Consider the following 26,493-nt stretch of genomic DNA (forward strand, 5'->3'; position numbering starts at 1 on the left):
ATGTACACCTTGCCTGGTATGATGAGTCTCAATATCGGCTGCGTCATTCGGATAGTAGAGTCAGAATTTGGCATCAGCAACATGAAAGCATGGATCCATCGTGCCTTGTATCAACGGTTCAGGCTGGTGGGGGTGTAATGGTTTGGGGGGTATTTTCCTGGCACACTTTGGGCCCATTAGTACCAACTTAGCATCATGCCACAGCCTACCTGAGTATTGTTGCAAACCATGTCCATCCCTTTATGACTGCAGTGTACCCATTTTCTGATGACTACTTCCAGCAGGATAACGCAACGTGTCATAAAGCCCGAATCATCTCAGACTGGTTTGTTGAACATGACAATGAGTTCACTGTCCTCAAATGGCCTCCACCGTCTCCAGATTTCAAACCAATGGAACACCTTTGAGACGTGGTGGAACGGGAGATTCACATCATGGATCTGCAGCCGACAAATCTGTAGCAACTGCATGACGCTATCATGTCAATATGGACCAAACTCTCAGAGGAATGTTTCCAGTACCTTGTTACATGTATGCCACGAAGGGCGTCCAACCCGGTACTAACAAGGTGTACCTGATAAAGTGGCCAATTAGTGTAGAAGATGAAGTTCTTGTGACCTTTTAGATGTTTGGGAGCTGATGGTCTCATGTTTGTAGTTATGTCGATTTATCTCTGACTTTAAAGTTATTCTATGCAGTCTTCCTAGAGCTAACAAGATTTGAAAGTGGCGCTTCCTCTAAGCCCCGCCCCCCCCCCCGCCCCCACCCACGAGCGCTCCGTCCAAAGCCTCGCCCCCACAAACACGAACGCGCATAGGATTATTAAAAATTTTGGACAGCACATTTACAGCAAAACTACCCCATGTCTCATTCACCTGTAAGCGAGGCCGGTTTTAGGGGGGCTGTGCCCACCCAAACGTGCCCACCGGCGTCTCCATCCCGGAGAGCGTCGATGAACGGCACGGCAGCGCGCTGCGGTGCTGCAGGCTCTAAAGCCGCAGCTACGCCGTAGCCTACGGCGTAGCTGCGGCAACAAGCCTGCACGGCACCGCAGCGCGCTGCCGTGCCGTTCACCGGCGCTCTCCGCTCTCGCCGTGAGACGCCTATATCCCCACGGACCCGATACAGCTTCCGAGCCGGAGCGGCTGCGGCTGTTCACGTGTCCCCGTGGGCTGCTGCTGCTGCTGCAGGAGCTGCTGGGCAGAGAGGAGCAGCAGCAGCAGCAGCAGCAGCCTAACGGCTCCCGCTCCCCGGTCACACACAGCGGAGACCGAGCTGCTCTGGAAATAACTACATAATATCTATAATATACTGGGGTCAGTGGCAGAAGGGAGGGAGGGAGGGGGTTAGACTGGGACACTGAGCCCAGGAAGACCCGTGGAAGTGAACACGTCGGGCTGCTGGAAGCGAGTGCGCGCATGGGACAGGGCGGGGGGACGTGGTTTAAAATGAAGGCATCTGATTGGTTCTTTCCCTTCCTGGACCTGGACCAATCCGTATCATTCGGACCGAATGGGGGGGGCTTAGAGGTGCCATTTTCAAAATGCTTGCTAGCTCAGGGAGGATCAAGGAGAATACCTTTAACAAAACGTAAAAGCAAATTACGTGGAAAAGAAATGTGCACATTTACAGCAACAAGAAAAGGAATCATATGAAATGAAAAATAAAACAAATTTCAAACAACTTCATGTCTTCTCCTGTGCTTGTATGTATGTAAATATTAGTTTAGACGCTTTAGAATATTGTTTTCTGTGACTTCACATTCAGACCAAGTTTGTGTGAAATTTTTCTTTTACATACAAACGTAACTTTTAACATACAAGTTAATTTTTTGATGTTTAAGTTGTCCGATCATGTACCACAAAGTCAAACAACTTCAACAAGCTTGAGCATTTTGAAACATACGTACCTTCATATATATACGCTTTTCCTTCTACTGTTAGCTCTACCATCTATGAGGCTCTGGGTTATTCCAGGTGTGTGAACTCTACACTAAATTTCTCAGACACAGATTTTGCAACTTCACCAGGAACCCCAGTGGTGAAGTCAAAAGTCAAGAAAAAAAAAACGGAACTGTAGGAACTTCTTAAGTCATATTAGCTTTGATTCTTGTAAGAGATTCCTGCATATTTTCTCCCACAGCAGACTTCTATTAGCCCTAGTTGTTGCATCATGGGGGTGTGTGGGGGTTATATTAAACTGGTTTTGAAGATCCCTTCAATTCAATTTCATTGTTATAGCCAGGCGTGCACACGGGCCGGTAGTGGGGGGCCAGTTTTCCTGCAGCAACACGCCTGATCCTAATCGATGGTCATCCTCGGGATGTCATTAAGGTCTACACAACTCTGGTGGTGACCCAGGGAAACATCTGAAACGTGCAGGACACCGGCCCTCGAGGACCGGAGTTGAAGACCCCTGCTCTACTCTAAACATCTGCCAGCAGCGCTGCAGATGTTTGGACAGGGATCGGCTGAGGGAGGTGGTAGGCAAAGCTGACTTTGATAGATCAGTGTTTCCCAACCCTGGTACTCGGGGTACACTGTTCTGCATGTTTTAGATGTTTCCCTGCTTCAGCACACCGTGATACAAGGAGCTGTGTCATCAACAGAGTTATACAAACCTTGATGACAAACTGGTGACAACTGTTAATGTGAATCAGGTGTGTTGATGCAGGGAGACCTCTAAAGCAGGGGTCCTCAACCCTGGTCCTCGAGGGCCGGTGTGTTCTGCATGTTTTATATGTTTCCCTGCTTTAACACACCTGATTCTAATTAATCATCGTCATCAGTTTGTCATCCAGGGCTGCACAATTCTGTTAATGACACAGTCACTTGTATCATGGTGCAATGAAGCAGGGAAACATCTAAAACCTGCAGGGACACCGGCCCCCGAGGACCAGGGTTGGTGACCCCTGCTCTAAAGCCCCAGATATACTTGCTGTTGGTGCTTGCATTCGCGTCGTTCATGTGCACCACCAACTACAACGCCGCTCGTGTAGTACGCGAGGAGAGCGCGTCGTACCAGCGGTGACTGATAGGGGGCAGTAAGCAGAGCAACAGTTGGAAAAGTGATTAAATATTTAGTAGCAGCAGTAGCAGACCGGGACCAGCCGGTACCAGACCGGGACCAGCCGGTATCAGACCGGGACCAGCCGGTATCAGACCGGGACCAGCCGGTACCAGACCGGGACCAGCCGGTATCAGACCGGGACCAGCCGGTACCGGGACCAGCTGGTATCTGACCGGGACCAGCCGGTATCTGACCGGGAACAGCCGGTACCAGACCGGCACCAGCCGGTACCAGACCGGGACCAGCTCCACTCGCGTCCAGAGCCAGAACTGCAGGTCGCTACACGTTCAGTGTCTTTTTGAGAACGTGCAAGTCGACGCGTCAAATGAACACAGGAAACGCGTGGCGGCCATGATGCGTACGCGTTCTGAACTGCAAGTCTATCTGGGCCTTTAGATGTTTCCCTGCTTCAGCACACCGTGATACAAGTAGCTGTGTCAACAACAGAACTGTCCAGACCTTGATGACAAACTGGTGACAACTGTTAATGTCAATCAGGTGCAGGATAGTGTGCCTGGAGGACCAGGGTTGGGAACCACAGTGATAGAGATATGGTGGGTGTGTTCCCATCAGCTTCCCAAGCAACATGGCTGTGTGCAGCATGAAGGAAAAGGGACTCCAAAACCAGTGTTCTGAGACCGATGGGTCACATGACTGATGTGACCACTGTGTTTGTAGTCTATGGGCGATACACAGCCTCTCAGGCGTGGTCACCGTAGCACAGTGTTTCTCAATTCTGGCCCCTCAGGACCCCCTATCCTGCATGTTTTAGATGTCCCCTTCTACCGACACACGTTCTAATTAATGGACATCATTAGCTCATTATCAAGATCTACACAAGTCTGTTGACACAATCATTTGTATCAGGGTGTGTTGAAGGAGGGCAACATCTAAAAGATGCAGGACAGGGTATCCCAAGCACAGGAATTGAGAAACACTGCCACAGCGAGATGTGAGGCAGCAGCCCCTCTTTTCTATCTTCATGCCTATGTGCTGCAAATTAAGACATCTTGACTATAATTAGGTTTTAGGAAAGAAATACAATAACAGACTGTAGGCACAGGGACACCCTTCGAAATATCTGCAGAAATTGTCCAGGTTAATCACAATAGTTTTTACCAGCAATTCTATTTTTACTGAAGGACATGACTTACTATTAAATATTGTCAAGTAAATGAGCTCAGCTTCTTGGTCCTTTACTGACTGATACCAAATTCTCAGTCATTTTTTGGGTGAGTTCTCATGTGCCGCGACAAGCCAGAACTTACACTGAAACATTTCCCACATACTTTGCATGAGTATGGCTTTTCGCCGGTGTGAGTTCTCAAGTGGCACACCAAGTCACTATTTGCACTGAAATGTTTGCCACAGAATGTGCATGAATAAGGCTTTTCACCCGTGTGAGTTTTCATGTGATATAGAAAGCTACTGTTGTGACTGTAACTTTTCCCGCACACTTCACAAGAATACGGCTTCTCACCCGTGTGATTTCTCATGTGGTACAACAAGCTGGTATTTCGAGAGAAACACTTCCCACAGGTTTTGCAAGAATATGGTTTCTCGCCCGTGTGCGTTCTCATGTGGTACAACAAGCCAGTATTTCGAGAGAAACATTTTCCGCACGTTTTGCAAGAATACGGCTTCTCACCTGTGTGAGTCCTCATGTGACATAATAAGGTGCTACCCAGACTGAAACATTTTCCACACGTCTTGCAAGAATGTGGCTTCTCGCCCGTGTGAGTTCTTATGTGGTACACAAGACCACTGGTGGAGCGGAAACTTTTCCCACATCTCTTGCAGGAATGAGGCTTCTCGCCTGCACGAATTGTCATGCGGTACAAAAAGCTATCTTTTTGACTGAACCTTTTCCCACGTGCTTTGCATGAATACGGAGTCTCCCCCGTGTGATTCGTCACGTGGCATAACAAGTTACTCCTTAGACTGAAACATCTTCCACATGTTTTGCAAGAATACGGCTTCTCACCAGCGTGGGTTCTCTGATGGCTCTTCAAACATGACTTCTTAAAAGATTTTTCACAACTGCCACATTTTACATAGTTTTTTTGCGCGGCAGTAACAGAGTGATGTTTTGACAAGGGAGAGTAACCAACACGGTTACTCCTCCTTGTCTTTCTTGGTTTTAGCTCTATATTACTAGGTAACCCGTCTCCAAGCTGGTTTTCCTCTGTGCTCTCTGCTACGGGGGGGCTGTGACAGAGAACATGATTGATGCTTGGTTCTTGTTCGCCATGGTCCTCTTTGTCATGAGTAACCGTGACCGTAACAGCATCACCGTCCTGTTTCAGTAACAGATCTTCATGCACAGTGCAGAGTTCCTCCGGTTCCTCTTCAATATGTGGAGGGTCTGATTCCTCCTGGTGCAAAATAAGTTCCTGCTCCTGCTTGTGGAGCTTCTGGTCAACAAAAACATCCTCTTCTTTACAGACACACTGATGTGGGAGTTCTAGAGAATAAAGGGATAAATAGCAATATGAAAACACACACCTTTAACTTTTAGTAAAGTTCTACGTTTTATACCACACAAATATGGACACGAGGTAATATTTTTTTAGTGAAACAGCATGATGCTACAGTGACAGAGATTCATAGACTGATTGAACTGCTTCCTCAACTGTATGTATGGAGGCAGTTTCTGAAGGATGATGGAATTGATATCACCAACTGGTCCCCACACTCAGAGTCCTTACAAACACCAGGAAACTGGACCATATTACACCATCATGAAATCTCTACACTGGCTTCCAGTGAGTCAAAGGATAGAGTTTAAAATCTTACTGCTGGTTTACAAAGACCTGAATGGTCTTGGACCAAAATACATGCTGGATCTGTTAGTTCCTATGAAGCTCCCAGACCCCTGAGGTTCATCTGGATCTGTTAGTTCCTATGAAGCTCCCAGACCCCTGAGCTTCATCTGGATCTGTTAGTTCCTATGAAGCTCCCAGACCCCTGAGGTTCATCTGGATCTGTTAGTTCCTATGAAGCTCCCAGACCCCTGAGGTTCATCTGGATCTGTTAGTTCCTATGAAGCTCCCAGACCCCTGAGGTTCATCTGGATCTGTTAGTTCCTATGAAGCTCCCAGACCCCTGAGGTTCATCTGGATCTGTTAGTTCCTATGAAGCTCCCAGACCCCTGAGCTTCATCTGGATCTGGTTTGTTGTGGTTCCAGAACCAGAACCAAGCAAGGTTCATCAGCGTTCAGTTATTCTGCTCCTCACCGGTGGAACAAACTTCCTGTAGACCTGAGGTCTGCTCCAACTGTAGATCCTTTAAATCAGGATAAAAACATTACTGTTTACTGAAGCTACTCCTAAATTAAATACTTACCTGCTGGACTCTACTGCCCTTATTTTTAACAGCTTGTGCTTTTTATTATTTTACCTCCTTTCTTATCATTTTATTTCATTATATTTGTTATTTACTGTTTAATTGTGTCTTGCTGCTTTTAATGTTGATGTAAAGCACTTTTAATTACCTTGTGTTGAATTGTGCTGTATAAATAAACTTGCCCACCCACCGCTAAAAATCTCAGCAGACTCCATTCATTTGGTATTACAACTGAATTACATTTTCAAGTCATGTCAGGGGCCATAATCAGCAATATTAAAATAATAAAAGGCTTGCAATATTTCAGTTGATTTGTAATGAATCCAGAATGTATGACATTTTAGTTTTTTTTAATTCAATTCAATTCAATTCAATTTTATTTATATAGCGTCTAATACAACAGAGTTGTCTCTAGACGCTTTACAGAGACCCATACCCAGAACATGACCCCCGAGCAGTTATTACATAAACAATGGCAGGTAAAAACTCCCCTAGTGGGAGAAAAACCTTAAGCCAAACAGTGGCAAGGAAAAACTCCCCTTTAGGAGGGAAGAAACCTTGAGCAGGACCAGGCTCATCAGGGGGGACCCTCCTGCCGAGGGCCAGACTGGTGGGTCAGGGACGGCAACAGCACAGCAGGCAGGTGGAAGCAGCAACGGGATGACCGGGGGTGGGGACCGCAGGCCAGCACACAGCTCCCGAAGCTCCGGCCCAATCATCAAGTCCCAGGTTGGGGTGCAGGGTCAGGAAAAGACTTGTGCTCCGTAATGCAAGCTACAAGCTACCCACGGCCACCTGCAGGACAAAAGAGAGAAAAGGGAGGAGAAGGGGGGGCCAGCAACGGGATGACCAGGGGTGGGGACCGCAGGCCAGCACGCAGCTCCCGAAGCTCCGGCCCAATCAGCAAGTCCCAGGTTGGGGTGCAGGGTCGGGGAAAGACTTGTGCCCCGTAATGCAAGCTACAAGCCACCCACGACCACCTGCAGGTTCCGGTGTCCGGCAAAGGATGCTGCAACATGGACAAAAGAGAGAAAAGGGAGGAGAAGGGGGGGCCAGCACAAGAAACCACAGGAGCGACTCTGACACACTAAAGTTTACACTACCTAGAGATTTACCAACACCAGCTAGAGGTTTACTAAACACTAACTATAGGCTTTACTAAACAGAAATGTTTTAAGTTTAGTTTTAAAGGTGGAGGTGGTGTCAGCCCCCTTAACCCAGATTGGAAGTTGGTTCCATAGTAGTGGTGCCTGATAGCAGAACGCCCGCCCTCCAAATCTACATTTAGATACTCTAGGAACTACAAGTAAACCTGCACTCTGAGAACGGAGAGCTCTGACAGGAACATAAGGCACTATCAGGTCTTGCAAATAATGCGGAGCTAAGCCGTTTTGGGCTTTATACGCAAGTAATACAATTTTAAATTGGATTCTGAATTTTACGGGTAACCAATGGAGCGACGCTAACACTGGAGAGACGTGGTCTCTCCTGCTAATTCCTGTCAGTACTCGTGCTGCTGCATTTTGGATCAGCTGGAGCCTATTCAGCAAATTACTTGGACATCCTGCTAACAACACATTACAGTAATCTAGTCTAGAAGATACAAACGCATGAACTAGTTTTTCTGCATCACTCTGTGAGAGGATTTTCCTAATCTTTGCAATATTACGGAGATGGAAAAAGGCTATTTTACAAACCTGATTGACATATGGTTTAAACGACAAATCCTGATCGAAAATAACACCAAGATTTCTCACAGTTGCACTGGAAGCCATCGCAACACCATCTAATCCCTTCCTAAGATGCTCTGGACCAAGAATGATAACCTCTGTTTTATCTGAATTTAGAAGCAGGAAATTTCTGGACATCCAGTCCTTGATGTCCCTAAGACATGCCTGAAGTTTAACTAACGGTTCTGTTTCATCCGGCTTCATAGACAAATAGAGCTGCGTATCATCAGCATAACAATGAAAGTGTATGCCGTGATTCTAGATTATACTTCCCAACGGCTGCATGTATAAACTGAACAAGATTGGCCCTAGCACTGAACCCTGCGGAACACCATAACAGACCCTTGACTGTTCTGAAGAAACCTCATGTACATGAACAAACTGGAACCTGTCAGATAGATATGATTTAAACCATGTAATTGCATTACAGAAAATAAAGAACTATTCTAATTTTCTGAGACAGTCCTGTAGTCATGTTACTTTGATCCTGACTTAAAAACTCTCAAGTGTTCACCGCTCCCAAGGACCAGGGCTGAATACCGCAGTGTTGTCAGCTTTAATCGTACGTAGCCTTAAGACAGCTGTCTTGGTTCAGGATCTGTTGTGAGGCATCTGCTAAAAAGATCTAATCTTGATCCAACAGTCCTCTCCAATTTTAGACTGTCTCATTAACCTTTTTTTATCCAGGGTTTTAGAAAAGGTTGTGCTCACCAAGTTATTCACTTTTTTGTAAAAAGATCTGACCACTCAGTCCTCCTGAAATGTCTGGATCAACAGGTGATTAATGACTAGGGCTGGGTATTGTTAAGAACCTCACGATTCGATTCAATATCGATTCGATTCGATATTGATTTAAATACTTCGATATCGATTCAGTAAGACGTAGAAATACACAAATACCTGTTGGCAATTTTTCATTATTTTTATTTTCATGCCTATAACACGTGGCATGTTACTTCACATAGAAATTAACTGAGCAATTAAACTTAGCAGCACCATAATGGCTCACGTGTGCATTTGTACTGTAGTACAAAAGTTAAAATAAAAACAAAAAAACACATGACAGTTTTGTGTGTCAACATGATCCGCAGGTTTGTGTTGCTGCGCCGAACAGCAACACAAACCTGCGGATCATGTGGACACAGAACTGTCATGTGTTTTTTTTTTTATTTAACTTTTGTACTACAGTACTGACTCGGTGCAGAGACGGCGCAGCCTCCACCACCTTCTCTCCTATTGGACGCACCGAGATGTCGTCACAGCGCGGCACGGTGAAATTAAAACATTTTCAATTCGGGCAGGCAAGCAGGCGCGGCGCAAACGCTGTGGCAGGCGCTCTCTCGCGCGCCGCTGAGCTCGGCGGCAGAGCGGTCTGCTCTTGCGCCACTCTTGCACACACCACCTCTCTTTACACACCACCCTACTTTTATCCGATTCTCGTGTTCCTTCTTTAAATGGGAATTCAAAATGAGTCCAAACGTCTGATCTGAAAGATTTTCCGCTTGCCATCGTCGCAATTTTATTGTTGTTTGGTCACCTGCAGCCACCGTCCACAAAACGCGAATCATAAGAAAATGTTGCGCACAGCGCCCCCACTGGCCAGGAGGTGAATCATTCAGAGGTTTTGCTTAATCCATATTGAATCAGGGCGCGGAGAATTGCAATGCATCGATTTTTCTATGTTTTTACCCACCCCTATTAATGACCACTCTTTATCCTCAGCCCCTCTGACGTCTGGTGTGCCACAGGGATCCATTTTGGGCCCAGTCCTATTTTTGCTATACATGCTGCTATTAGGGTCAATGCACCACCGTAATGTGTCCTTTCATCTGTATGCAGGTGATCTGCAAATCTATCTGCCAATCAAGCCTGGTTCATCAAGCGCCCTGGAATCCATCCACAGATGCCTAGACGACATTAAACTCTGGCTGTATCAAAGTGTCCTCTGTTTACATGAGAGTAAAACTGAATGTGTTCCATTTGATCCTTCCAAGCCCTCCAGTAGTGCAGTATCTTCATTTGTCCCAGGTTTTGATGCCCTTGCCCCTCACTTTAACCAGGTAGTCAGAAATCCAGATGTGGCTCTTGATAACACTTTAAAAACTGACAGGGAGAGTTTCTGGCAACTTCCACTCCCCACAAAAGCCAAGCCATTCTTGAGCTGTGGACCTCGACTTCCTGGCTTGATTATTGTAATGCCCTTTAGCAAACCTTACTGCATTGTTAGCAAGTTGTTCAAAATGCTGTTGATCGCCTGCTGACAAGAACCCGGTGACATGACCACAAGAATTTCTCAATTAATATCCAAACTAAAGACCTGCCTGTTCAGATTGGCATTTGGCACATAATAGCATTTTTTTGTAAATGTGATTTTTTACTGGAATATTTTCATTTTCTACATTTTCGTGTGTCTTATGATTATTTTTGTAGTCCATATTTTCATTTGAATTTAATTGTGAAGCACTTTGGTCAAGCCTGGTTGTTTTAAAAGTGCTATACAAATAAAGGTTGATTGATTGATTAATCTGGCTTAGCCTCCTCCTCCCTCTGCCGTTATCAGAGGTGGGTAGTAATGAGTTACTTTTACTCCGTTACATTTACTTGAGTAAGTTTTGGGAAATTTTGTACTTTAAGGAGTAGTTTTTAATCACTATACTTTTTACTTTTACTTGAGTAGATTTGTGAAGAAGAAACTGTTCCTCTTACTCCGCTACATTAGGCTACGTTGAGCTGTTACTTTTCTTTTAGCCCTTTTATCCACGTACGCGTCAATCTCATGACATCACTGGGTGATTCTTTGGGAAAAATGTTAGTTTTTGCATGTTTTGTCACATTTACACAGACTCAAACACACACAGAGTTTCTATGAGTTCATGTTTGTTCTAGTTCTGACTGGTTAAAAAAGAAAAGTACAAAGGCTTGACATTTTGTGCTACTTGTGCTTAATTTATTTTTTTATTCTGTTATTATTTTATTTATTTTTATTATTTATTAAAGTACTTTAATTTACTTTAAGCATATTTTAATTTAAGCTATTTTTATTAATTTTAATTTATTTTATTGATTTCATTTGCCTGAAGATGATTATTTTGTACTTTTGTCTGTTTGAATGGTTGTGTTAAAAAAATAAATCAGACGTTACTCAACAGTTACTCAGTACTTGAGTAGTTTTTTCACCAAGTACTTTTTTACCTTTACTCAAGTCATTATTTGGATGACTACTTTTTACTTCTACTTGAGTCATATTATTCTGAAGTAACAGTACTTTTACTTGAGTACAATTTTTGGCTACTCTACCAGCTCTGGCTGTTATTGATTACCCTCCAAAACCGATCATGTAAGACATGTAAGGGCCAGGCATGTGCCATGGCAAAGAGACAGCTGGAAGATGCTTCCTCGAGTCAAACCGAGGGCCTGGATTGAGCTCAGGTGTGGACGGGTCCATAGGCCGTTAGCTACTACCAATTCAACTTAGCAGCACCAGAATGGCTCACTGAAGCTCCTGGTATGCCTGGCATCTCTATCAATCATGTCCCTCTTAAATTGAAAGCTGGACAGTGTACTACAGTTTAGTGATGAACTTTTAATGTCTGGAAAAGTCTTAGATTTTAGCTTTAAGCTAATTTTAAAGCTGTTAAGAATCAAATGGGTTTTTTAATATTGTGCTGAATGATGCTCAGAAATGAAAGCGAGTGGACCTTCTCCTTCACATGATGCATGTTTGCTGTTAATGACTCAAACTAGTTTCATCAAATCATTACAGTTCAACATACCTATAATGTGCAGGTTTATGTAAGATTGCAGAAGTCTGTGCTGACGATCAGTCTCTTCCTCGTACTGGATCTTGGTACTTTCACAGACTTCCAATGTTTCATCACATTCAGACTTGAACTGAACCATCACGTCAGTGTCCTGCTTCAGAACAAGCTGCTCTTCCTCCTGACTGATGAAGAGTTCTTCCTGTTCCTCCTTAATCCTGGGGGGTCCTGGTTCCTCCTGTTCCTCTTTAATCCCAAGAAGTCCTGGTTCCTCCTGTTCCTCTTTAATCCTTGGAGGTTCTGGTTCCTCCTGTTCCTCCTTAATCCTGGGGGGTCCTGGTTCCTCCTGTTCCTCTTTAATCCTTGGAGGTTCTGGTTCCTCCTGTTCCTCTTTAATCTTTGGAGGTTCTGGTTCTTCTTGTTCCTCTTTAATCCTCGTGGTTCTTGGGTTATCGTGGTCCAGAGTGGAGTTCCTCTCCTGATTGCAGAGAAACTGCCCAGACAAAACCTTCTCCTCTTTACAGACGGGTTGCTGTGGGAGGTCTGGCGGGACAAAGGACAACATAAAACGTTAATGTCAGTTCAAAACGGCAATCTCTGACCCCTGACCCGTCAGGCCGGTCTGCCAGGCCCCGAGGACGGCGCCCTGAACTTTGACTGTGTTGTCCTGGCACATAAAACGTGCGTTCCGCCACTTTTTAAATTAATCTATTCATGAGCTGCCTGTCTGCAATTGATGAATAGATTAATTAAAATAGATCCATGATTAATTAAGTTAAAGGAGCTGTCTGTAAGAAATGTCCAAAACTGGTCTTTTCAAAATACTTTCAAAATATTGTTGAGCGGCGTGTACCCTCCCCCTCCTCCCCCCGACCAGAGGTTGCCAGGTAGGCTGCAGAATGCAGCAGGAACGTAGGCTGCCATGGCTGCCATAATTAGAGCCGAGCTGGCAACCCGGATGCCGAAACAATACTGACTTGGTGATTGGGAGATAGGTGGAGGGTGGAGCTTCAGAAACAATACTGACTTGGTGATTGGGAGATAGGTGGAGGGTGGAGCTTCAGAAACAATACTGACTTGGTGATTGGGAGATAGGTGGAGGGTGGAGCTTCAGAAACAATACTGACTTGGTGATTGGGAGATAGGTGGAGGGTGGAGCTTCAGAAACAATACTGACTTGGTGATTGGGAGATAGGTGGAGGGTGGAGCTTCAGAAACAATACTGACTTGGTGATTGGGAGATAGGTGGAGGGTGGAGCTTCAGAAACAATACTGACTTGGTGATTGGGAGATAGGTGGAGGGTGGAGCTTCAGAAACAATACTGACTTGGTGATTGGGAGATAGGTGGAGGGTGGAGCTTAAGGCCAAAACAAAAAATGACAACATAAACATCAGTTGAGGGCTGCAACTCCTCTTTTTAAACTGGAATATCCTGGCTTGAGTGCTGTTGTCAGTGACATAAGTATTTGAAATGAACATGATTTTTAAATGTCTGTTGACATATCGGGGTCATTTTATGATTCGTTTTATTATTGCTCTTACATACAGCTCCTTTAATATGACAATGTTAGGTAGACATGATTTGCTATTTGTGTATTTGAGAAACAAGTGGATATTAAATGTACATGATGAATAGGTTTGTAAAATAGCGTTTTTCCATCTCCGTAATATTGCAAAGATTAGGAAAATCCTCTCGCAGAGTGATGCAGAAAAACTAGTTCGTGCGTTTGTATCTTCTAGACTGGATTACTTTTTTATTACTTGCGTATAAAGCCCAAAACGGCTTAGCTCCGCATTATTTGCAAGACCTGATAGTGCCTTATGTTCCTGTCAGAGCTCTCCGTTCTCAGAGTGCAGGTTTACTCGTAGTTCCTAGAGTATCTAAATGTAGATTTGGAGGGCGGGCGTTCTGCTATCAGGCGCCACTACTATGGAACCAACTTCCAATCTGGGTTAAGGGGGCTGACACCACCTCCACCTTTAAAACTAAACTTAAAACATTTCTGTTTAGTAAAGCCTATAGTTAGTGTTTAGTAAACCTCTAGCTGGTGTTGGTAAATCTCTAGGTAGTGTAAACTTTAGTGTGTTAGAGTCGCTCCTGTGGTTTCTTGTGCTGGCCCCCCCTTCTCCTCCCTTTTCTCTCTTTTGTCCATGTTGCAGCATCCTTTGCCGGACACCGGAACCTGCAGTGTGGGAGTGAGGGGGGCAGGGTAACGGCCCCTTTTGGGCGGGGGAGAATGTTCGTCCCTCAAGACTCCTCTCCCTGGCCCTGCCCCTTCTCAACCTTTCCCCGACCCTGCACCCCAACCTGGGACTTGATGATTGGGCCGGAGCTTCGGGAGCTGCGTGCTGGCCTGCGGTCCCCACCCCTGGTCATCCCGTTGCTGGCCCCCCCTTCTCCTCCCTTTTCTCTCTTTTGTCCTGCAGGTGGCCGTGGGTGGCTTGTAGCTTGCATTACGGAGCACAAGTCTTTTCCTGACCCTGCACCCCAACCTGGGACTTGCTGATTGGGCCGGAGCTTCGGGAGCTGTGTGCTGGCCTGCGGTCCCCACCCCCGGTCATCCCGTTGCTGCTTCCACCTGCCTGCTGTGCTGTTGCCGTCCCTGACCCACCAGTCTGGCCCTCGGCAGGAGGGTCCCCCCTGATGAGCCTGGTCCTGCTCAAGGTTTCTTCCCTCCTAAAGGGGAGTTTTTCCTTGCCACTGTTTGGCTTAAGGTTTTTCTCCCACTAGGGGAGTTTTTACCTGCCATTGTTTATGTAATAACTGCTCGGGGGTCATGTTCTGGGTATGGGTCTCTGTAAAGCGTCTAGAGACAACTCTGTTGTATTAGACGCTATATAAATAAAATTGAATTGAATTGAATTGAATTACTGTCCATCCATTGTCCACCGCATTATCCGAGTCCGGGTCGCGGGGGCAGCAGTCGGAGCAGGGATCCCCAGACTTCCCTCTCCCCGGACACTTCCTCCAGCTCTTCCGGGGGGACTCCAAGGCGTTCCCAGGCCAGCCGAGTGACATAGTCACTCCAGCGTGTCCTGGGTCTTCCTCGGGGCCTCCTCCCGGTGGGACATGCCTGGAACACCTCACGAGGGAGGCGTCCAGGGGGCATCCTATACAGGTGCCCGAGCCACCTCAGCTGGCTCCTCTCGATGTGGAGGAGCAGCGGCTCTACTCCGAGTTCCTCCCGGGTGACGGAGCTCCTCACCCTATCTCTAAGGGAGCGCCCCGCCACCCTGCGGAGGAAACTCATTTCGGCCGCTTGTATCCGGGATCCCGTTCTTTCGGTCATGACCCAGAGTTCATGACCATAGGTGAGGGTGGGAACGTAGATCGACCGGTAAACCGAGAGCTTTGCCTTTCGGCTCAGCTCCCTCTTCACCACGACGGACCGATACAATGACCGCATTACTGCGGCCGCCGCACCGATCCGCCTGTCGATCTCGCGCTCCGTTCTCCCCTCACTCGTGAACAAGACCCCAAGATACTTAAACTCCTCCACCTGAGGCAGGAACTCTCCCCCGACCTGGAGGGTGCAAGCCACCTTTTTCCGGTCGAGAACCATGGCCTCAGACTTAGAGGTGCTGATTCTCATCCCAGCCGCTTCACACTCGGCTGCAAACCGCCCCAGTGCATGCTGAAGGTCCTGGCTCGAAGGAGCCAACAAGACCACATCATCTGCAAAAAGCAGAGATGAAATCAAGTGGCTCCCGAACCGTACCCCCTCCGGCCCCTGGCTGCGCCTAGAAATTCTGTCCATAAAAATAATGAACAGAACCGGTGACAAAGGGCAGCCCTGCCGGAGTCCAACACGCACCGGGAACAGGTCTGACTTACTGCCGGCAATGCGAACCAAGCTCCTGCTCCGGTCATACAGGGACCGTACAGCCCTCAGCAGAGGGCCTCCGACCCCATACTCTCGGAGCACCCCCCACAGGATGCCACGTGGGACACGGTCGAAAGCCTTCTCCAAGTCCACAAAACACATGTGGACTGGTTGGGCAAACTCCCATGCGCCCTCGAGCACCCTGCGGAGGGTGTAGAGCTGGTCCAGTGTTCCACGACCGGGACGAAAACCGCATTGTTCCTCTTGAATCCGAGGTTCGACTATCGGCCGAATTCTCCTCTCCAGCACCCTGGAATAGACTTTCCCCGGGAGGCTGAGGAGTGTGATTCCCCGGTAGTTGGAACACACCCTCCGGTCCCCCTTTTTGAAGAGAGGGACCACCACCCCGGTCTGCCAGTCCAGAGGCACTGTCCCCGACTGCCACGCGATGCTGCAGAGGCGTGTCAGCCACGACAGCCCCGCAACATCCAGAGACTTGAGGTACTCAGGGCGGATCTCATCCACCCCCGGTGCCTTGCCACTGAGGAGCTTCCGAACTACCTCAGTGACTTCAGCTTGGGTAATGAATGAATCAACCTCTGAATCCTCAGTCTCTGCTTCCTCGACGGAAGGCGTGTCAGCGGGATTGAGGAGATCCTCGAAGTATTCCTTCCACCGCCCGACGATGTCCCCAGTCGAGGTCAACAGCTCCCCTCCTCCACTGTAAACAGTGTTGGCGGAGCACTGCTTCCCCCTCCTGAGGCGCCGGATGGTTTGCCAGAATTTCCTCGAGGCCGACCGGTAGTCCTCCTCCATGGCTTCCCCGAACTTTTCCCAGACCCGAGTTTTTGCTTCCGCGACCGCCCGGGCCGCAGCCCGCTTGGCCTGCCGGTACCCGTCAGCTGCCTCGGGAGTCCGCCGAGCTAGCCAGGCTCGGTAGGACTCCTTCTTCAGCTTGACGGCATCCCTTACTTCCGGTGTCCACCACCGGGTTCGGGGATTGCCGCCGCGACAGGCGCCGGAGACCTTACGGCCGCAGCTACGGACGGCCGCGTCAACAATGGAAGTGGAGAACATGGTCCATTCGGACTCAATGTCTCCGGCCTCCCTCGGAATCCGGTCAAAGCTCTCCCGGAGGTGGGAGTTGAAGACCCCCCTGACAGGGGAATCTGCCAGACGTTCCCAGCAGACCCTCACGATACGCTTGGGTCTTCCAGGTCTGACCAGCTTCCTCCCCTGCCAGCGGATCCAACTCACCACCAGGTGGTGATCAGTTGACAGCTCAGCCCCTCTCTTCACCCGAGTGTCCAAGACATACGGCCGGAGGTCAGATGAAACGACAACAAAGTCGATCATTGACCTCATTGACCTCCTGGTTCCTGGATTACTGTAATGTGTTATTAGCAGGATGTCCAAGTCATTTGCTGAATCGGCTCCAGCTGATCCAGAATGCAGCAGCATGAGTACTGACAGGAATCATCAGGAGAGACCACGTCTCTCCAGTGTTAGCGTCGCTCCATTGGCTACCTGTAAAATTCAGAATTCAATTTAAAATTTTATTACTTGCATATAAAGCCCAAAACGGCTTAGCTCCGCAGTATTTACAAGACCTGATAGTGCCTTATGTTCCTGGCAGAGCTCTCCGCTCCCAGGGTGCAGGTTTACTCGTAGTTCCTAGAGTATCTAAATGTAGATTTGGAGGGCGGGCGTTCTGCTATCAGGCACCATTACTGTGGAACCAACTTCCAATCTGGGTTAAGGAGGCTGACACCACCTCCACCTTTAAAACTAAACTTAAAACCTTTCTGTTTAGTAAAGCCTATAGTTAGTGTTTAGTAAACCTCTAGCTGGTATTGGTAAATCTCTAGGTAGTGTAAACTCTAGTGTAGTGATGCACCGATTGTTCGGTAACCGAAATTGTTCGGCCGAAAATGGCAAAAAAACACTTTCGGTGTAATAAGTGGGAAAAAAAACAAACAATTAATAACGGCGTTGTAATATAAGGAAATAGACTGGCCGCTCCGTAACTGTTGCGCATCACATAAATCGTTGGCCAACCAAAAAGTAACCACATAAGAATTTTACCTAACATTCACCAGCAGGTAGAACCAAAACAACATAAATCAATCTATTACAGGTGCGTTTAGATGAGGAAATCAAACGTGGAAGAGCGTGGAGTGAAGTGGTGCAAACATGTCAGCAGTGTGGAAGTATTTTAGAGTGGCAAAGAATAATACAAGAATGGCTGTTTGCAATGAATGTTCTGCTCAAATATCTAGAGGGGGCACATCTGCAAAGTCTTTCAGCACTACAAGTTTGATTTATCATTTGAAATGATAAAAAACCCTGAGCGCTTTAATGCATTTTTATTGTTTTAAGGCCTATGTTACAATGTTCAGTCAGCCTAACGTAAGCTCAAAGATGGCCAAAAAATGTATTTTGCAAATTTATTTATTTTAAGTGATTGTTCTTTGCTGGTATAATGTCTGCTGGAATATTTAAGAAATGCTGGGAAATTAAAAAATGTTCAGCTTTTTATGTTCAACAAATGTTTTCTACCTTGTAATTTTGTAAAAGATTTTTTTCTTTTAAAAGCATGCCTAAATCAAATGTATTTGATTTATGCAATGGTGAAAAAATTGGCAAAATAAATGAAAAACTGCGAAGAACCATGTTCGGTATTGTTCGGTATTCGGCCAAGTGTTTATTATTATTTTCGGTTTCGGCCACATCTTTCATTACGGTGCATCACTACTCTAGTGTGTTAGAGTCGCTCCTGTAGTTTCTTGTGCTGCCCCCCCCTTTTCTTTACTTAAGTGAAGAACTTCACAAGTGTGAAGTTGTGTGGCAAGTGAACATTAATATATATTTTTGCTCTTAGCAGAAGAAAATAAAACAAGTGGAGGGGGGCTTCATTTTGCACCGTGCTACACGTACCCAAGAATTCTGCACAAGGATTGACGCACTCTTTGTACATGAGGCCCCAGCTCTCAAGCAGGTCCTGAGCAACCGCAGGCGTCCAGAACCTGGACAACCATCTCCTCCCAGGCAGGGGCGCAGCTTGTGAACAGGCAAGGCAGGCAACTGCTTGGGGCCCCGAGTTGTTGGGGGGCCCATGAGGCCCAAAAAAAAAATATTTTTTTTTTTTTTTTTTTATAATTACTTTTATTACAAAAGTGTTTCCTATCAGGGGTTTAGATGACTAAAAAAGTATTACCATAATGGTAACCATAATGACCACATCCTCCTCCTTAAACAAACATAGGGCAATTATCAATGACATCTCAGTAGCCAGTAAGAAACCTCCCTCAAGGGCCCCATCTCGTCATTCCCATGATCACGGATCATCCACCTGTACGCAGTGTCAGAATAAAAAAAAAACTACACACAGTGTCGTGTGCACAGAATTTAACGTTCATTTTGGAAGTTTTAAATGGAGCCGATTCGGCTCAGCCGAAGGTAAAGAAAAATGAAGAGAAGTAGTTATCTGTCCGACAGTGAAAAGAGGAAGAAAAAAAAGGAGGAAAAAGACAGAAGAAAGCAAGACAGTGGTAAGTGGAGCAGATAACTACCGTTAAACAGCAAAACTAGCGTCAGACCAGTGTTAAGTTTATTGACGTTTTTGGTTAGTAGAGTAGAGTAGAGTAGAGTAGAGCTGTTCTGTGGAGTGGAAACGCACCTTTAATGTTAAGCTATGAAAGCTATGACGACTGCGTTTACATGCAGTCAATAACTCTTTTAAAACCCGAATATTCAGTCATGTAAACGCCAAATGGAATATCCCCATCAAACGGAACAGGAATTTGTTTTCTATTTTACAGGATATAGTGAGTATATAGCGGTCTTGTTTGGTTTATTTGTTTGTTTTGAGTTTTTCTCTTTTCATTAGTATTATTATATTAGATGATTTAATGTAAAGCTATAAACAACTAGATCCTGTCCTACATACTCCGGTTCAGTAGGTGGCGGTATGCAATCCGCCAAAAAACACAAAGAAGAAGACTTTGTTTTCTGCGCATGCTCTGTTCGCAAGGAATCCTGGTCAAAATTTCATAAAGTTTTCGTTGGTGTCAGTTTATTATAACATAACGGCGATGAACGCTGGTTTGAGGGGCCCCCTAGAAATTTTTGCCTAGGGCCCCAACAGACCCTAGAATCGCCTCTGCTCCCAGGTTCACTAACATCAGGTAAAACTGGACAACCATCTCCTCCCAGGTTCACTAACATCTGGTTCACTAACATCTGGTTCACTAACACCAGGTTCACTAACATCAGGTTCACTAACATCTGGTTCACTAACATCAGGTTCACTAACATCTGGTTCACTAACATCTGGTTCACTAACACCAGGTTCACTAACATCTGGTTCACTAACATCTGGTTCACTAACATCTGGTTCACTAACACCAGGTTCACTAACATCAGGTTCACTAACATCAGGTTCACTAACATCTGGTTCACTAACATCAGGTTCACTAACACCAGGTTCACTAACATCTGGTTCACTAACATCTGGTTCACTAACATCAGGTTCACTAACACCAGGTTCACTAACACCAGGTTCACTAACATCAGATTCACTAACACCAGGTTCACTAACATCAGGTTCACTAACATCTGGTTCACTAACATCAGGTTCACTAACACCAGGTTCACTAACATCTGGTTCACTAACATCTGGTTCACTAACATCAGGTTCACTAACATCTGGTTCACTAACATCAGGTTCACTAACATCTGGTTCACTAACATCAGGTTCACTAACACCAGGTTCACTAACATCAGGTTCACTAACATCAGGTTCACTAACATCTGGTTCACTAACATCAGGTTCACTAACACCAGGTTCACTAACATCTGGTTCACTAACATCTGGTTCACTAACATCAGGTTCACTAACACCAGGTTCACTAACACCAGGTTCACTAACATCAGATTCACTAACACCAGGTTCACTAACATCAGGTTCACTAACATCTGGTTCACTAACATCTGGTTCACTAACACCAAGTTCACTAACATCAGGTTCACTAACATCAGGTTCACTAACATCAGGTTCACTAACATCTGGTTCAGGTTCACTAACACCAGGTTCACTATCATCAGGTTCACTAACACCAGGTTCACTAACACCAGGTTCACTAACATCAGGTTCACTAACACCAGGTTCACTAACATCTGGTTCACTAACATCAGGTTCACTAACATCAGGTTCACTAACATCAGGTTCACTAACATCTGGTTCACTAACATCTGGTTCACTAACACCAGGTTCATTAACACCAGGTTCACTAACACCAGGTTCACTAACACCAGGTTCACTAACATCAGGTTCACTAACATCTGGTTCACTAACATCTGGTTCACTAACACCAAGTTCACTAACATCAGGTTCACTAACATCAGGTTCACTAACATCAGGTTCACTAACATCAGGTTCACTAACATCAGGTTCACTAACATCAGGTTCACTAACATCTGGTTCACTAACATCTGGTTCACTAACATCTGGTTCACTAACACCAAGTTCACTAACATCTGGTTCACTAACACCAGGTTCACTAACATCTGGTTCACTAACACCAGGTTCACTAACATCTGGTTCACTAACACCAGGTTCACTAACATCTGGTTCACTAACATCTGGTTCACTAACACCAGGTTCACTAACACCTGGTTCACTAACATCTGGTTCAGGTTCACTAACATCTGGTTCAGGTTCACTAACATCTGGTTCAGGTTCACTAACATCTGGTTCACTAACATCAGGTTCACTAACATCAGGTTCACTAACATCTGGTTCAGGTTCACTAACACCAGGTTCACTAACATCTGGTTCACTAACATCTGGTTCACTAACATCAGGTTCACTAACATCTGGTTCACTAACATCAGGTTCACTAACATCAGGTTCACTAACATCAGGTTCACTAACATCAGGTTCACTAACATCAGGTTCACTAACATCAGGTTCACTAACATCTGGTTCACTAACATCTGGTTCACTAACACCAGGTTCACTAACATCAGGTTCACTAACATCTGGTTCACTAACATCTGGTTCACTAACATCAGGTTCACTAACATCTGGTTCACTAACATCAGGTTCACTAACATCTGGTTCACTAACATCTGGTTCACTAACATCTGGTTCACTAACATCTGGTTCACTAACATCAGGTTCACTAACATCTGGTTCAGGTTCACTAACATCAGGTTCACTAACATCTGGTTCAGGTTCACTAACATCTGGTTCACTAACACCAAGTTCACTAACATCTGGTTCACTAACATCAGGTTCACTAACACCAGGTTCACTAACACCAGGTTCACTAACATCTGGTTCACTAACATCTGGTTCAGGTTCACTAACATCTGGTTCACTAACATCAGGTTCACTAACATCTGGTTCACTAACATCTGGTTCACTAACATCAGGTTCACTAACATCAGGTTCACTAACATCTGGTTCACTAACACCAGGTTCACTAACATCTGGTTCACTAACATCAGGTTCACTAACATCTGGTTCACTAACACCAGGTTCACTAACATCAGGTTCACTAACATCTGGTTCAGGTTCACTAACATCTGGTTCACTAACATCAGGTTCACTAACATCTGGTTCACTAACATCTGGTTCACTAACATCAGGTTCACTAACATCTGGTTCACTAACATCTGGTTCACTAACATCTGGTTCACTAACATCAGGTTCACTAACATCTGGTTCACTAACATCAGGTTCACTAACATCAGGTTCACTAACATCAGGTTCACTAACATCAGGTTCACTAACATCTGGTTCACTAACATCTGGTTCACTAACATCTGGTTCACTAACATCTGGTTCACTAACATCTGGTTCACTAACATCAGGTTCACTAACATCTGGTTCACTAACATCTGGTTCACTAACATCTGGTTCACTAACATCAGATTCACTAACACCAGGTTCACTAACATCTGGTTCACTAACATCTGGTTCACTAACATCAGGTTCACTAACATCTGGTTCACTAACATCTGGTTCACTAACATCAGATTCACTAACACCAGGTTCACTAACATCTGGTTCACTAACACCAGGTTCACTAACATCTGGTTCACTAACATCTGGTTCACTAACATCTGGTTCACTAACATCAGATTCACTAACATCAGGTTCACTAACACCAGGTTCACTAACATCTGGTTCACTAACACCAGGTTCACTAACATCTGGTTCACTAACATCTGGTTCACTAACATCTGGTTCACTAACATCAGGTTCACTAACATCAGGTTCACTAACATCTGGTTCACTAACATCTGGTTCACTAACATCTGGTTCACTAACATCAGGTTCACTAACATCAGGTTCACTAACACCAGGTTCACTAACATCTGGTTCACTAACATCTGGTTCACTAACATCAGATTCACTAACATCAGGTTCACTAACATCAGGTTCACTAACATCTGGTTCACTAACATCTGGTTCACTAACATCTGGTTCACTAACATCAGGTTCACTAACATCAGGTTCACTAACACCAGGTTCACTAACATCAGGTTCACTAACACCAGGTTCACTAACATCAGGTTCACTAACATCTGGTTCACTAACATCAGGTTCACTAACACCAGGTTCACTAACATCAGGTTCACTAACACCAGGTTCACTAACATCAGGTTCACTAACATCAGGTTCACTAACATCTGGTTCACTAACATCAGGTTCACTAACACCAGGTTCACTAACATCAGGTTCACTAACATCTGGTTCACTAACACCAGGTTCACTAACATCAGGTTCACTAACATCTGGTTCACTAACATCAGGTTCACTAACACCAGGTTCACTAACATCTGGTTCACTAACATCTGGTTCACTAACATCTGGTTCACTAACACCAGGTTCACTAACACCAGGTTCACTAACATCTGGTTCACTAACATCTGGTTCACTAACACCAGGTTCACTAACACCTGGTTCACTAACATCTGGTTCAGGTTCACTAACATCTGGTTCAGGTTCACTAACATCTGGTTCAGGTTCACTAACATCTGGTTCACTAACATCAGGTTCACTAACATCAGGTTCACTAACATCAGGTTCACTAACATCTGGTTCAGGTTCACTAACACCAGGTTCACTAACATCTGGTTCACTAACATCTGGTTCACTAACATCAGGTTCACTAACATCTGGTTCACTAACATCTGGTTCACTAACATCAGGTTCACTAACATCAGGTTCACTAACATCAGGTTCACTAACATCAGGTTCACTAACATCAGGTTCACTAACATCAGGTTCACTAACATCTGGTTCACTAACACCAGGTTCACTAACATCAGGTTCACTAACATCTGGTTCACTAACATCTGGTTCACTAACATCAGGTTCACTAACATCTGGTTCACTAACATCAGGTTCACTAACATCTGGTTCACTAACATCTGGTTCACTAACATCTGGTTCACTAACATCTGGTTCACTAACATCAGGTTCACTAACATCTGGTTCAGGTTCACTAACATCAGTTTCACTAACATCTGGTTCAGGTTCACTAACATCTGGTTCACTAACACCAAGTTCACTAACATCTGGTTCACTAACATCAGGTTCACTAACACCAGGTTCACTAACACCAGGTTCACTAACATCTGGTTCACTAACATCTGGTTCAGGTTCACTAACATCTGGTTCACTAACATCAGGTTCACTAACATCTGGTTCACTAACATCTGGTTCACTAACATCAGGTTCACTAACATCAGGTTCACTAACATCTGGTTCACTAACACCAGGTTCACTAACATCTGGTTCACTAACATCAGGTTCACTAACATCTGGTTCACTAACACCAGGTTCACTAACATCAGGTTCACTAACATCTGGTTCAGGTTCACTAACATCTGGTTCACTAACATCAGGTTCACTAACATCTGGTTCACTAACATCTGGTTCACTAACATCAGGTTCACTAACATCTGGTTCACTAACATCTGGTTCACTAACATCTGGTTCACTAACATCAGGTTCACTAACATCTGGTTCACTAACATCAGGTTCACTAACATCAGGTTCACTAACATCAGGTTCACTAACATCAGGTTCACTAACATCTGGTTCACTAACATCTGGTTCACTAACATCTGGTTCACTAACATCTGGTTCACTAACATCTGGTTCACTAACATCAGGTTCACTAACATCTGGTTCACTAACATCTGGTTCACTAACATCTGGTTCACTAACATCAGATTCACTAACACCAGGTTCACTAACATCTGGTTCACTAACATCTGGTTCACTAACATCAGGTTCACTAACATCTGGTTCACTAACATCTGGTTCACTAACATCAGATTCACTAACACCAGGTTCACTAACATCTGGTTCACTAACACCAGGTTCACTAACATCTGGTTCACTAACATCTGGTTCACTAACATCTGGTTCACTAACATCAGATTCACTAACATCAGGTTCACTAACACCAGGTTCACTAACATCTGGTTCACTAACACCAGGTTCACTAACATCTGGTTCACTAACATCTGGTTCACTAACATCTGGTTCACTAACATCAGGTTCACTAACATCAGGTTCACTAACATCTGGTTCACTAACATCTGGTTCACTAACATCTGGTTCACTAACATCAGGTTCACTAACATCAGGTTCACTAACACCAGGTTCACTAACATCTGGTTCACTAACATCTGGTTCACTAACATCAGATTCACTAACATCAGGTTCACTAACATCAGGTTCACTAACATCTGGTTCACTAACATCTGGTTCACTAACATCTGGTTCACTAACATCAGGTTCACTAACATCAGGTTCACTAACACCAGGTTCACTAACATCAGGTTCACTAACACCAGGTTCACTAACATCAGGTTCACTAACATCTGGTTCACTAACACCAGGTTCACTAACATCAGGTTCACTAACACCAGGTTCACTAACATCAGGTTCACTAACATCAGGTTCACTAACATCTGGTTCACTAACATCAGGTTCACTAACACCAGGTTCACTAACATCAGGTTCACTAACATCTGGTTCACTAACACCAGGTTCACTAACATCAGGTTCACTAACATCTGGTTCACTAACATCAGGTTCACTAACACCAGGTTCACTAACATCTGGTTCACTAACATCTGGTTCACTAACATCTGGTTCACTAACACCAGGTTCACTAACATCAGGTTCACTAACACCAGGTTCACTAACATCTGGTTCACTAACATCAGGTTCACTGACATCTGGTTCACTGACATCAGGTTCACTAACACCAGGTTCACTAACATCAGGTTCACTAACATCTGGTTCACTAACACCAGGTTCACTAACATCTGGTTCACTAACATCTGGTTCACTAACATCTGGTTCACTAACATCTGGTTCACTAACATCTGGTTCACTAACATCTGGTTCACTGACATCAGGTTCACTAACATCTGGTTCACTAACATCTGGTTCAATAACATCTGGTTCACTGACATCAGGTTCACTAACATCAGGTTCACTAACATCTGGTTCACTAACATCAGCTTCACTCACCTGTCTTGTTCTCCTTCCTCCCTGGGTTCCAGCTGATCTCCAGTCCTCCATGATCCCCGCTCTCTTCCATCGTTTCTGTCCTTCCTTCACCGACAGACTCGGGGATAGTGAAGTGAAGACATTGTGACTGCAGATAATAAAAGAATCAGATAAAATCACAAGCGCGTCCCCGAGCGCAGTCCACACACGTTCACGCGC

At 45.2% G+C, this 26,493-nt stretch overlaps 1 protein-coding gene across 1 annotated transcript; it reads right to left on the bottom strand.

Annotated features, from left to right (window-relative positions):
- Positions 1-3,268: 3,268 nt before the first annotated feature.
- LOC133453148 (zinc finger protein 260-like) lies at positions 3,269-26,493 on the bottom strand. The gene is made up of 3 exons (XM_061733043.1): positions 26,296-26,493; positions 11,919-12,446; positions 3,269-5,533 (listed from the first exon to the last, which is right to left on the bottom strand). Exons 1-3 carry the CDS (start codon positions 26,363-26,365, stop codon positions 4,287-4,289), a joined length of 1,845 nt encoding a protein of 614 aa, XP_061589027.1. The 5' UTR covers positions 26,366-26,493; the 3' UTR covers positions 3,269-4,286.

Source organism: Cololabis saira, chromosome 10 (genome assembly GCF_033807715.1).
Source record: "Cololabis saira isolate AMF1-May2022 chromosome 10, fColSai1.1, whole genome shotgun sequence".
NCBI classification, from domain to species: Eukaryota; Metazoa; Chordata; class Actinopteri; order Beloniformes; family Belonidae; genus Cololabis; species Cololabis saira.